Genomic DNA, 13,042 nt, shown 5'->3' on the forward strand with positions numbered 1-13,042 from the left:
TACTTAAGTAACATTTTCAATGCAGGACTTTTACTTGTATCAGAGTATTTTTACAGTGTGGTATTAGTGATTTATACATTATGAGGTAAAGGATCTTAATACTTCGTCCACATCAATATTTAATGAGGTTAACTTAACGTTACCCTCCTTGTGGTCAGTCTGCACATGATCAACAAGCGTGTTTGCTTTGCGACCCCTTTAAATACAAGATAAGCATTCGATCTACGTCAGAGCGTCCACGAATCTTTCTACAGCGTTGTTGGCAGGTTTTGACGCTCTCGATGGCGGCGGTGTGAACGCACAGTAAGTGCATTACCGCCACCTATCTGTCAAATGGACCTCTATCTACAATCTCAATTAGGAGTGTCAATGGTCCATTTGAGAGATACTGCAACGGTTTGAGTTAAAAATCTTCATTTGTGTTCTACTGAAGGAACAAAGTCACTTACAGCTTGGATGCCATGGGGGTAAGCAGATAAACATCACATTTTCATTTCTGGGTGAACTATCCCTTTAAGACGTTTTAACTTGAAACTGTCGTTTCTGGCCAAAATAATCCATAATAACGCTTCCTCCAGTGAAAAAGTCCATCTGTTGTTCTCTCATCAAAATCCACCCACATGTTTTAGAGCTGTTTTGGACTGTTTTCATTCCAAACGATGCTTGATCTGTGCATATTTCTCTCCTGATTCAGATGAGGCAACTTTTTCACTGGAGAAAGTATTATGAATAGAGGACTCGTATTTTAGCGCAGGGGTGTCAAACTCAATTCCTGGAGGGCCAGAGCCCTGCAGAGTTTAAATTCAATCCTAATTAAACACCACCTGATCCAGCTAATCAAGTCCTTCAGGCTTATTTGAAAACTACATTGTATGTGTTTTTTGGAACAGGGTTGGAACAAAACTCTGCAGGGCTCCGGCCCTCCAGGAACTGAGTTTGACACCCCTGTTTTAGCTGGAAGCAATGGTTTGAAGTTAGAAACAGCTTAATGATAGATTTGTTTCTTACAAACACACAGCTTTTGGTTTCACAAGACGTAATTGGTGGACTGGAGTGGTGTGGATTACTTGTGGATTATTGTGATGCATTTATCAGACTCTCATTCTGACGGCACCCATTCACTGCAGAGGATCCATTGGTAATGCTAAATTTATCCAAATCTGTTCTCATCTACATCTTTGATTTGGGTGAACTATTCCTTTAAGAATGTTTAGCTATTGGAAACAGACAATATTACTGAAGAAGAAAGTATTTTTGCAGTGCATTTCATATCAACTATAGCAACCAGATCAAGCAGCAGCATTCTGACCAGCTCTGATACTTAAGCACTAAACCACTTCACCACCCCTCCAAAACAAATTTGTGCTTCAGTATAAAATATATTAACTCAGTATGAACTATAATAATCTGCTTCCTGGTTACACAAATATCAATCTGTTGACAATCACTTAGTCGATTTTGATGAAGCAGCTGTTGCGATGTCTGCTCGTTTAGACAATTTGTAGTGGATAAACTACTCATATGCTATCGTCTTCTAAGACAGCATATGACCCTTTGCAAGGTCTCTGTAGGGATTTTGTCAGATCTATTGTTGACTAAAGGCTTTGTGCTGTCGAAAGAATCACTGCAGACTTTTAAGGGTTCATGCAGCAAACGTACAACGGGGGTTCTGGAAGGAATCCAGGCCAGCGCAGCCTGTACCAGGACTTTGTTCTAAGAGTTCTCAGTCCAGCTTTCATTCATCTTTGATCATGAGAAGCGTCTACTGACTTTACCGGAACAGATCTGGTCCCCAGAGCGATCAGAACACGAGCTCTGTGTTTTTCCAGCCTTTCCCCGTGCCTCTGTTGTTTTATTTGGCGTTTCTGCATGAGCATTTTTTGAACAGCTAAAGACACAAGAGGGTTAGAGAGGCTTTCAATTTTTCTCTCAGAAGTGGCTGGATCACTAGAGGACTGTCAAAACAGTCTTGATGGCACCTCAGGGACATGTTAATAGTCTCTGCGGCAGCTGAAGTATGGTTGACTTGTACTGTCCCCACTCATCAGTCGCGGTGTGCGAGCGGTCACCGTTTGACTCGAACATCCTCTTTGGCGGTTTAATGCAGCACTTTCAAAAGCTCGTCTGGAGAATTCATTACCTTGCTGCGGTGATATTTTCTGCATTGCTTCGTTCAGTGAGATGATAGAGGAAGCCGTGTGCAAATATCTGCCTTCTAAGGGAGCAAAATCAAACCCTTTTAGCAACTTATTTATGCATAAAAGCGTCTACCAAATGCATATGTAAACGTATTTGGAATGCTTGGAATAGGTTGCAAGTCTGCTTGCTATACAAATGACAAACAGTTGATTCCAATGGAGTATGATGTCGCATGTTGCTAAGCTAACAAGTCAACACACACACATACATATATACACATTTGTGTTTAGAATTGTATGTTTTCAAATAAATTATTATAAAAGTTAGGCTATATGTACATGTATGACACGTATACACACATTTAATCGATCTCTACATATTGTTCTCTCTCTCTCTCTCTCTCTCACACACACACACACACACACACACAATCAGAATCTTGTTTATATACAATGTTTGTTCTTTATGAAAAACAAACAAAGTTACACAATGTCGATGAAGATGGAAACAAAAATAATCAATAAATGTCCCATCACTGAAGGGAAATCAGTGGGTAAAAAAAAAGGACATCATCAAGCATTACATGTCACACAATTAATACGAGTAGCTCAAGCAAACTCACAATCTCTCCAAACACACATATCTACAAATCATGTGTTTAGCAAACCACATGCTCAAGCATTTGACATTTTTTCCTTTAGGGTTGAATCTCACAAAGCTAGTGCTGGTCATATTTCACCCCAAAATAAAACAAAATATTAAACATATTTTGGATAAAGACTAAAGTATATTTTTAATGTTTTTTTAATGCATTGTGGCATGACAATTAAGCATATTTCTCACATGAAAAATGTCATTCTCATTGTTAAAATACCTGTATATGGCTTAATAGTGAAATATTTATATTATATGAATAATACAAAAAATTTGCTTAACTGTCATATATATATATATATATATATATATATATATATATATATATATATATATATATATATATACACACCTTTTGATTTTTGGGGTAAAATATGACGTTTTGTGTGTGCGGTGAACCTTGTTTTTACAAACCTGATTTATTTGAGGTTAGAAAAGATTACAATATGTTTATTTTACAGCACAAAAAACCATGATTCACCAAGATCTCCATCCAGAATAACTGTACAGATCAGCTGGCAAATAGAAATAATATTGACCTAAATTTTCTACTAGCTAGCTGTAATAGTACACACTCATGGCCCAATGACATCACTTCAATTAATCTAAAAGACCTGAGTCCAGCCTATCATCATGACGATGTAAACACAGGGCATATGGTGACTGTGTCTGTCTGTGGTTCTGCGACTCTTTCATTCACAGCAGAACTTGTAGGATTGTGGGAGGAGCTGTTTAAAGGATGCGCCTCACAGGACGACTTCTGCGTTTTGATTAGTCCAGAGTCACTAAACGCTACTTCCTTCCCCGATTCTTTAGTCTCTTCTTCTACTTTAACATCTTTCTTGCAGTTTATCTTGCCATCCTGCTCTCTCTTCTTCCGTTTCTTTGGGACGGCATGTTTATTTTCCTCTATCTTCAGCTCGATCTTCACTTCCTTTTTCCAGGCTCCGAATGGGAGGATGTCCAGGTCTCCACCTGAGCTTTCACACAGCATTGGCCCCGCCCACTCTGGAACCTCCAATCCCAGCAGCTTCATCAGTTGACCCATGACCTCATCTACGTAGCTGTGGATAAGCAGGTGGGCGTGTTTGTCCTACAAAAAAAACGAGTAGCACTGTTAAGTAAAAACAACCTGACAGATTTTAAAGTGACGGTTCACTAAAAACTGTAATTATTTACTCAATTTCTTTTCCATACAATGAACATAAATGATGATTAACCAAACATTTTTGTGGATGTTAATTTAAGCCATTATTCACCATCACATTTAGCTATTTTATGACTTCAGAATTGATGTATGTTTGCAACATGACAACTTTTTCATACATCAAGCTTTTTTTTTGTCAATCTTCTTCTTTTGTCACTTTCTGTATCAAATAAATGCTGTTCTTTTGAACTTTCTATTCATCAAAGTATCCTGAAAATACATAATGGTTTCCATAAAAATATGACGCAGCACAACTGTTTTCAACAATGATAATAATCAGCAATGGTTCTTGAGCAGCATATTAGAATGATTTCTGAAGGATCATGTGACACTGAAGACTGGAGTAATGATGCTGAAAATTCAGCTGTGCATCACAGGAATAAATTACATTGTACAGTAAATTCAAATAGAAAACAGTTATTTTAAATTGCAATATTATTTTTCAATATTATTGTTTTTACCATACTTTTAATAAAATGCAGCCTTGGTGAGCAGAAAAGACTTTCAAAAACAAAAACAAATAAAAAATCTGTCTAACCCCAAACTTTTTCCCAGAAAATTACACGTCTACGTTTTTTTTTTTTTGACATTCTTTAGCCTGTCTGTGTGAAATACTAATTTACTTTGAATGAATGCACACTTTAATCAATCACAGCAGATTCAGATTACAGACAGACATTACGAAACTGCACCAGAAATGTCAAATTCTACTTCTTTACACGTTAAGCTGCTATAATACCATAAACTCCCCCTCCAAAAATCTGACATGTTGTATCTCATGTTGTGTCAGGCTTTGAATTTCAAAAAGATTTATAAAAATAAATCCAATTTGGGAACTGAGATGTTGACAGGAAGTGGAAGCGATGAGGTAAAGCGGCAAAAATAACCTTTAGATGGAACATGAGTCAAACACGGGCAGATAAAAACACGTTTAAAAATGAATAGGATTAATCCATTACAAACATTCTAGTCACATGACGAGATCAGAAAGAAATGCCAGACTAAGGATACGAGCTTAAGAGAAAATCCAGCCCGACTCTTTGATGAAGCTGCAAAGCTTCTTAATCAAAATTGTTTTAATAATGAGCATGAATGGTCAGACGGGGTTTAACGCAGCTGTGCTTTTGAAGGATGCTAATCTGAGTGTGTGTTCACCGCTCACAGATTTCAAACTACTACGCGTTTGTGGAAGCATGTGTATTTTTGTGTGGGTGAGGACTAAGACAAAGACTCTAAATCTAGTGAGCTGCTGTGCTGTCTGTTGTCTACATAGGCAGAATATTAACTGAAATTGATCCTTATACATCCTTATAAATTGAGTCATCATTCAAAAACTTAGGGGCTGGTAATATTTTTGAAAGAAGTGACTAAGGAGCCACTAATTGTGGCCACATTGTACTAATTTGTTCCCTCGTTTTAGTAAATCGTGGCCATGTGTTATTAATTCGTTGCTAAAAAAAAGTATCAATTTGAATGAATTTTTAATTAGAATGGATTTTTTCATGAGGTTTTTGAGGTATTGTGTTGGTGAGACGTACATGTTTGGTAGGCTGAAGGTTGACTATAACCAGCTTCCCTCCTGTGCGTTTGGTTAGAAGAGGCAGATCTCCGCTAGGTTTAATTTGAAGAGATGTACCCAGCGTCAAGGCCAAGTCAGCTCGCCTGTGAAAAGAGAGGCACAGTATCAGCTGCTGGGGGCTGTTGGTCATACTTCTCAGTCTCAGTTTGTTCACCTGCAGTCCACCTTAATCATAACGCACACAAATGTCAAGCTACAGTCTGATCACATGGTTCCTTTGTTGATGCAAATTTGAAACATTATTATGCAAAACTTGTCAAGAACATGTCTCAGGCTGCATCCGAAAACTTAGGCAGATGACTTGCTGCCTCGCTGCCGTATGAGGCAATGACTTTGCAGGCAGCGTTTTTGCACGAAGGCACCTCATGAAACTGATTTCGGACAGGCTTCTGAGGCAGCGTAACAGTTTAATGAGCTACAACAAAATAGAACGAGTTTTTGTGATAACTAAACGAATATTTAATTACTATAATACTGATTTCTCGCTAGAAATAACATCAAAAGTGCAAAAAGTTCGTCAGAAATATACATTTACACACAAACGGACCACCAAACGCAACTTTCAGGTGCCATCTTTATTTTTTAGCTCAACTGTCACGGAATGGAACGCACAGGATTGTGGGATATCAAAGGCAGCGAAGGATACATCTATGCTGCCTTCAAAGAAGAAGGTACCTCCGGAGACAGGAAGTAAAGCAGAATTTGGATTCGGACGTGCCTTGATGCCCTCCTGCCTTAGAATGCTGCCTCCGAAGGCAGCATTTTATAGTTTTCGGACGCAGCCTCAGTCACACTTCACCCCAAAGGCAAAAAAATCTATAAAAAATCAAGAAACTTCGCATAAAAAAGAATGAATATGTTCATTGTTAGGATAATTTAGAACAAGGATTGTGCAATATTTTTTGTACAGCCTTTCAGTGTTATTTTAGTATTATTTAGCTACTATTATATAGTTTATTAATGTTATTATATTTTCATTTTAGTTTAAATTTTAGTAATCTATGCTGTTTTTAATTGTATTATTATTTTTTAATATTTCTATTCAGCTTTATTTTATTTTTTTTTCAGTTTTAGCAATTTTAGTACTTAAACTTATTTTATTTCAGTTAGTTGCCAAGGTAACATTTGCAATTTTTCCAAGTTTTTACCTAATATTTATATTTAATTTTATTTCAGAAAACATTTGAATAGAAAAATAACAACGCTACCGCTTTTATGCTGTTCCAAATAAAATAAGTGTATATACAAACACATCAAAACATTACTGTAAATGAAAATTTAATGAACAGCATAGTTACAAAAATAAAATACACACATTGTAATAATGAGAATTAGATGAGGTAATATGCTAATCAAAATAATTTCATGATGCAAAAAATCTTAAATAAAAACCTAAATATTAGGCTGCATTTTTGTTAGGTAAAATAATAATAATAATAATAATAATAATAAGTTTAATTAATAGCCATGTCATTTGAAATAAAATGTATACAGAAAATTCTGAAATGAGCTGAATGGGTCAAAATGGTTGACTAGTCCAGTTGTTGGACGGCTAGTTGACCCTTTTTTCTCCTTCACAAGAGTTGAAGTGTGTTTGCTAACCTGACATTGCAGAAAACATCTGATTACAGAATAGCAACATGCAACAGTGATGAAGAAAAGGCTGTAAGATATTCACAGACCTGAACTGAACTGTAACATGAGTTCAGCTGTAATAGCTTGTGCCTTTTATCATCACTGTTTCTAAGCTTGTCTGAAATCTCTTTTTATCTGAACATCATTAACTTTAAAGTACACACTTCAGTACAATACTCATGTTTAATTAAAGGTAGGGTAGGCAATTTGAAGAGGCTAGAAACAGCCATATACATAAGGAGATAATTATCCTTTACAAAACATAATGAATACTGGTTCACTAAAAGCTCTATTAATTCCCCATGAACTACTATGACCTGGATGAAGAAGAGCTTTCTAAATGCATGACTTAAAGAAAGAGATTTGCTGAACCTTCCTTTCTCCACAACATCCAAAACCCAGACATCTTTCGAAGTGAATGATTGCAGCAGGCTAAGAAAAAAAAAGCTACTTTTCTTCTAAAGAAACCACAAGTGACCTCAGACCATGAGAGAGAAAATTGAGAGTGAAAAACAGCAAAAGTAAGAATTACGAATCTTCTTTAAGTCTGAGCAGGAGCTTATAGGCACTTGATTGGTTTTTGAGTCTCATGTGGTCGTAGGAAACTCATCGGCACCGTCCTGATTTCACCTGAACACACTATCAATCCCAGAGTGCCGTGTATCCGCTGTGAAACCTACATGCCTAGCTGAGCATTTTCAAATGTGTTTCTAAAACACATTTGAAAGACAAAAGGTGGTCACATTTCAAAGAAATTTCGGTCCATACCCAATGTATTAAGCTAAAAATTTTTTGCATTCCATCACTTGCTCACCAATGGATCCTCTGCAGTGAATGGGTGCCGTCAGAATGAGAGTCTAAACAGCTGATAAAGACATCACAATAATCCACATGTAATACACACTATGGTTGTGACGGTGAGGAAATTTTCCCACCGGTTAATCGACGTGTGACAACACCGGTAATACCGGTATCACCGCGGGGGCAGGGTTCTTGTCAGTCAGCTCGACTCACTCTCCTCACTGTAGAAACGAAATCTGATCTGTGATTTTGGTCGTTCAACTGCATTGAGCAGCCACGTTCAGTTTTTAATTGTAGTGTCTGTTCTTTTACTGAACTAAATGATTTTTATTACTATTACAAATCAAAACGATGGTGGGGGTCGGTGACGCAGTGGGCAAGTGACGTAACTGGTGTTGCGGCTTAACACCGGTATCACCGTCAGCACCGTCTATCGTGGCAAGCCTAATACACACCACTCCAGTCCAGCAATTAATGTCTTGAGAAGAGGATCCATTGGTGAGCAAGTGATGTAATGCTAAATTTCTCCAAATCTGTTATGATGAAGAAACAAACTCATCTACATCTTGGATGACCTGAGGGTGAGTACATTTTCAGCACATAATCATTTTTGGGTGAACTATGCCTTTAATAACACATATCCCAATGTCTATATATGCAGGATCTCATTTATAAATCATGTAATATCTAGTGATCTTCTAAACAAGGAAACAGTTATATTACATAAAGACACATGCAGCTTTGTAATACTGTGCCCTAAAGCAAACTCTTGACAGACTGGAGGAACTCAAACTGTAAGTATTGTGCTTTACGATAAAGAAAGAGGAAAACCACATTGGAGTGCTGTCTACTTCCAAGGTCACGTTTATTTTCTTTCAAGCTGCAGTGGATTTTGAAAGCATGTGGAAGCCCAGAGGACAGTCGTGGGTCAGATGTGCAGCAGGTGTTGTGGGATGTTTTGTATGCGTGCGTGTCTGTGTGTCGAGTCTTGTGAGACTGCAGTACGTTCACTGTAATATAATTAAGCTGGATCTGGTGCTGTTGATACAATGATCGAGACTGAGCACTCTAATCTATTCATTTGACCTGAAACCGAAGCATTTAGAAGTAATTAAAAGCGTATTGATATACTAAACTATTTGCATGCAACACATCAACAATTTTGACGGTCGACAGCATTGTACAGGAAGTGAGATCACTCTGATGTACTGATATGAAGTTTTTAATATATCATTGCTGGAATATACTGAAGCAGTTTGACTACAGCACTGCTTATGTATACATTAAGTCCATAATTCATTACAGTTTTGCAATACATTAACCCAAAGTCATGATTTATTGCTCTATATATTCCTGTGGACATTTTAAAATTGGCCTGAAACTGAAATCGTTCTAGTTAACTGTAAAACCGCAGCAACCAACTGGTCAAAAGTTATACATAAAAGGTATACATAATAGTAAAGCTAGTATCTGCCTTTGAATTTCGTTTCCTAAATTCACCTGTCAATCACCAAACATGCTCAATCTTATTTTAGACCTGTAACTGCTACTTGCCTTGTTCTCAACAAGCATTCTTGATTCCCTAATTATAATGGCCTTCTTCCTGAATTATTAGAGCACACCTTCTCATTCTCTGGATATTTCTCTTCCTTACCGACATGCTTCATCGGCTCTATTCAGGTCTCTGTCAGGCAGTGAGTCCTCCCAGTCCAATATAGTGCTGATCAGCTTCCCTCTGCAGAGAAAAACACACACGTAGTTATGAGACAGAGCAAACAGCTGATGACAAGCACAGACATCTAAGGGGGTGTATGCACAGATGCATCAGACAGACGTCTTTGTGCGCTTCATCATGTTTGACTGAGCATCGTGTGCCATGAACATTTTTAAGACAGCGTGTAATGTTAAGAAACCAACGCATCAATGTCAATATCAAACTCTGTTACTTTTATTATCTTTCACATGTTTTGACAAGTTATTATCATTAGCTAAACCTAAAACAAACAAACAAACAAAAAACATTTTTGTTACAAAGAAATAAAACAATATATGATTTTTTGTTTTAGTTCACTGCCAAGTCAACATTTCTCATTGTATTAATTCTATTGACTTATAATTCTATTTTAAAGGGGTCATATGATGCGATTTCAATTTTTCCTTTCTCTTTGGAGTGTTACAAGCTCTTGGTGCATAAAGAAGATCTGTAAAGTTGCAAAGACTAAAGTCTCAAATCCTAACTTGCTGTACTAAAATAACTAAAACTGAAATCAAATTAAAAACTATAGACACTAAAAAAGTAATAAAAACAACAAAATTACTAAAACTTTTAGTAAAATAAAAATAAAAATGGAAATTATACAAATAAAAGGATGCAAAATATTAATATATTCTACAACAGTATATTATGATAGTAAAATAACACTGATAATGTAATTTTACTGAAATATTTTACATTCGAGTATCTGGGGCCGGATTCACGAAACTTAATCTTAAGAATAAAATTTTATTTTAACTGACATTTTCTTCTTCTTTTCTTACTTAAGCAAAACGTTACATACAAATAATTCTTAAGAATGTTCTTATCTTTTCTCTTAAAATAGTTTTTAAGACAAAACTTAAGAATTCAAATTCTTGAAAAGAAACTTCCTACAAATCAATCTAAATAACTTCTTAAAGTTAGAATATCCTCCGACTTGTCTTACATCCCCAAAGGTAAGATGTTTTATAAATGTATTGGGTTATTTAATATAAATTGTTGTAATTAAGCATTACAACATAACGCTATAATACATATTATTATTCCTAGGGATGTGCACATGTTCTTAAGTGACACCAATGATCGATAATGTAAACAATGATCGGTCATGATTATGTGTGACTCGACTTTGTGCTGAATTCGAAATTCAGTAATGAGTCAAATAGGGAGCTCGTTTTTAATTTCAGCCCATAAATAGGACAATCTTCGGCAAAATTCAGTATATATGAGAGCGCCCATACATCTGACACCAAACTTTATTTATCTTAAGAAATTTATCTCAAAACCTTCTTTCAAAAGATGAGTCCGGCTCCTGATGACGTAACACTTGCCTGCTGCAAAGTCAGAGGATGCTCATGGCTGGATTATGAAACGAAGGGGCCGGTGCCCCAGAGCCTCAGACTGCCAGGGGCCATTATAGCCAAAGGTATCACAGCCTGAGACTGCCAATAACAACTGAGCAGATCCCTTGGTACAAACGGTGTGAGCTGAACACTAGGGCTCCAGAGGCCCCTCAGCACATACGGACCACTAGCAGGCTACTGACAGCTCCAATTACTAATGTCAGTCATTCAATATTAGCCTCTGAAAAATTGCTTTTTTAAAATTTGTTTAACAACTGTTTTTAACATTGATAATTATCAGAAATGTTTCTTGAGCAGTAAATCACCATATTAGAATGATTTCTGAAGGATCATGTGACACTGAAGACTGGAGTAATGATACTGAAAATTCAGCTTTGCATCAAAGGAATACATTTTTAAATATACAATAGAAAACAGTTAATTTGAATTATAATAATTATACAATTATAATTATAATAATTGTTGCTGTTTCTGTTTCGTGCAGATGTGTTTTATGTAGTATAGTTTCAAAAAGCTAAAGTCAGAGCATTCTGCTTTTGCTTCAAATTTCCGAATTATACAATCTAATTTAGATTAAAAACTGCTCATGCTGCATGTATGCAGCATCTTTGTTTGGATTGTGATTAATTTTAAATGGAAAGAGCACAGGCAAAGCCGTAGTTTATTTATATGAAGAGATTTTTTTTACTTCTAGTATTTATTTTTTTGATTTGAGGTTTGTTTAAAAATTTCTATTTAGTGATGTTATTCTACATATTTTAATTTCACAAAGACATGTGCAGCATTTTGTCCAAGCAATAATAAAATGACGCTTTTTCATTTATTATTAGTCTTAAATCTCATTTTGTTAACAAACATCGTGAGAAAATCGTATTGTGAAATCAGTATTGTGAATCGTATCGCATCGTGAGTTGAGTGATTGTTACATCCCTATATTTGACCAATGAATTTCCAGAACCTTGTCAGTCATTTGAAATTTCTGAACAAGGATTTTCAAACATTTTATTAAGATTCACTCACAAAGGGCACTTTAAGGCAAATTAAATGTAAAGAAAAAAATCTATAAAAGAAGTATGCAATTTGGAGCGGTTAGCCTAGCCCATGCACTCTCAAACGAAAGCAAAATCACCCTCAATTGAAGATCTGGCAAACTATCCATGCATATTTGTGTTTGCGCTCTGGACAGCGTCAAAAGTAACTAAGTGTTTTGCACCGTTGAGCAATGTAGCAAAACACAGACATATCTGTTGATTTCTTAATGGCCAATCAGAGGCGTTTTAGTTGGTCAGAATTCACTGACCGCTAAAACCGACGGAGTTTTTGTTCACTTCAGTTCCGCATGCTAGTGAATCATCTCATAAAGTGCAAATGCAATGTAAATAAGAGATTCATTGTGCAGTTTAGAGAGCTTCATTGATTATAATGGAACTTTGTGAGATCGTATGTAACTTGATTTTTGGACACATACACGCTGCAACATTTCGGGAATGACATCCGCATATTTATGCTGGATTCACTCTTGAAATAGCAATGATTGACACAGTGATAACCATAGCAATGGACGGGTCAAAAAACATATGTGAGAGCGTGCTTAAAAATGAAAGGCCATCAACAGACACTTAAAGGCACGATATGTAATTTTCGCCACTAGAGGGCGCGTATTCAAAATAAACAAATAGACAAAGGCGTAGTTTGATGACGCCGTGACTGAGTGTGGAATCATGGGAGTTGTCGTCTTCATCCCCACAGCCGATGCAATCCGATGGGACTCGGACAGAAATCATGTTCATGGATAAGCTAATGATTTATTAACGTAGTAGAATGAAGCAGGGTGAGGCTGAAAGCCATCGAAGCGAAACGAGGCCGCTGAACCAGCGCGACACACGGTTCGAAAGCAGCGGAGCTTT

General features: G+C 36.5%; 1 protein-coding gene across 1 annotated transcript in view; it reads right to left on the bottom strand.

The window, feature by feature from the left end:
* Window positions 1–3,227: 3,227 nt before the first annotated feature.
* Window positions 3,228–13,042, bottom strand: part of sirt6 (sirtuin 6) — a 28,752-nt gene continuing 18,937 nt past the window's right edge. Inside the window, exons 6-8 of the mRNA XM_016540698.1 lie at window positions 9,670–9,750; window positions 5,539–5,662; window positions 3,228–3,886 (exon numbers count right to left, since the gene is read on the bottom strand). Of these exons, the coding sequence (XP_016396184.1) occupies window positions 3,425–3,886; window positions 5,539–5,662; window positions 9,670–9,750 (667 nt within the window). The 3' untranslated portion in view covers window positions 3,228–3,424. The remainder of the gene's footprint in view (window positions 3,887–5,538; window positions 5,663–9,669; window positions 9,751–13,042) is intronic.

Source organism: Sinocyclocheilus rhinocerous, unplaced genomic scaffold (assembly GCF_001515625.1).
Source record: "Sinocyclocheilus rhinocerous isolate Xijiao unplaced genomic scaffold, SAMN03320098_v1.1 scaffold638, whole genome shotgun sequence".
NCBI classification, from domain to species: Eukaryota; Metazoa; Chordata; class Actinopteri; order Cypriniformes; family Cyprinidae; genus Sinocyclocheilus; species Sinocyclocheilus rhinocerous.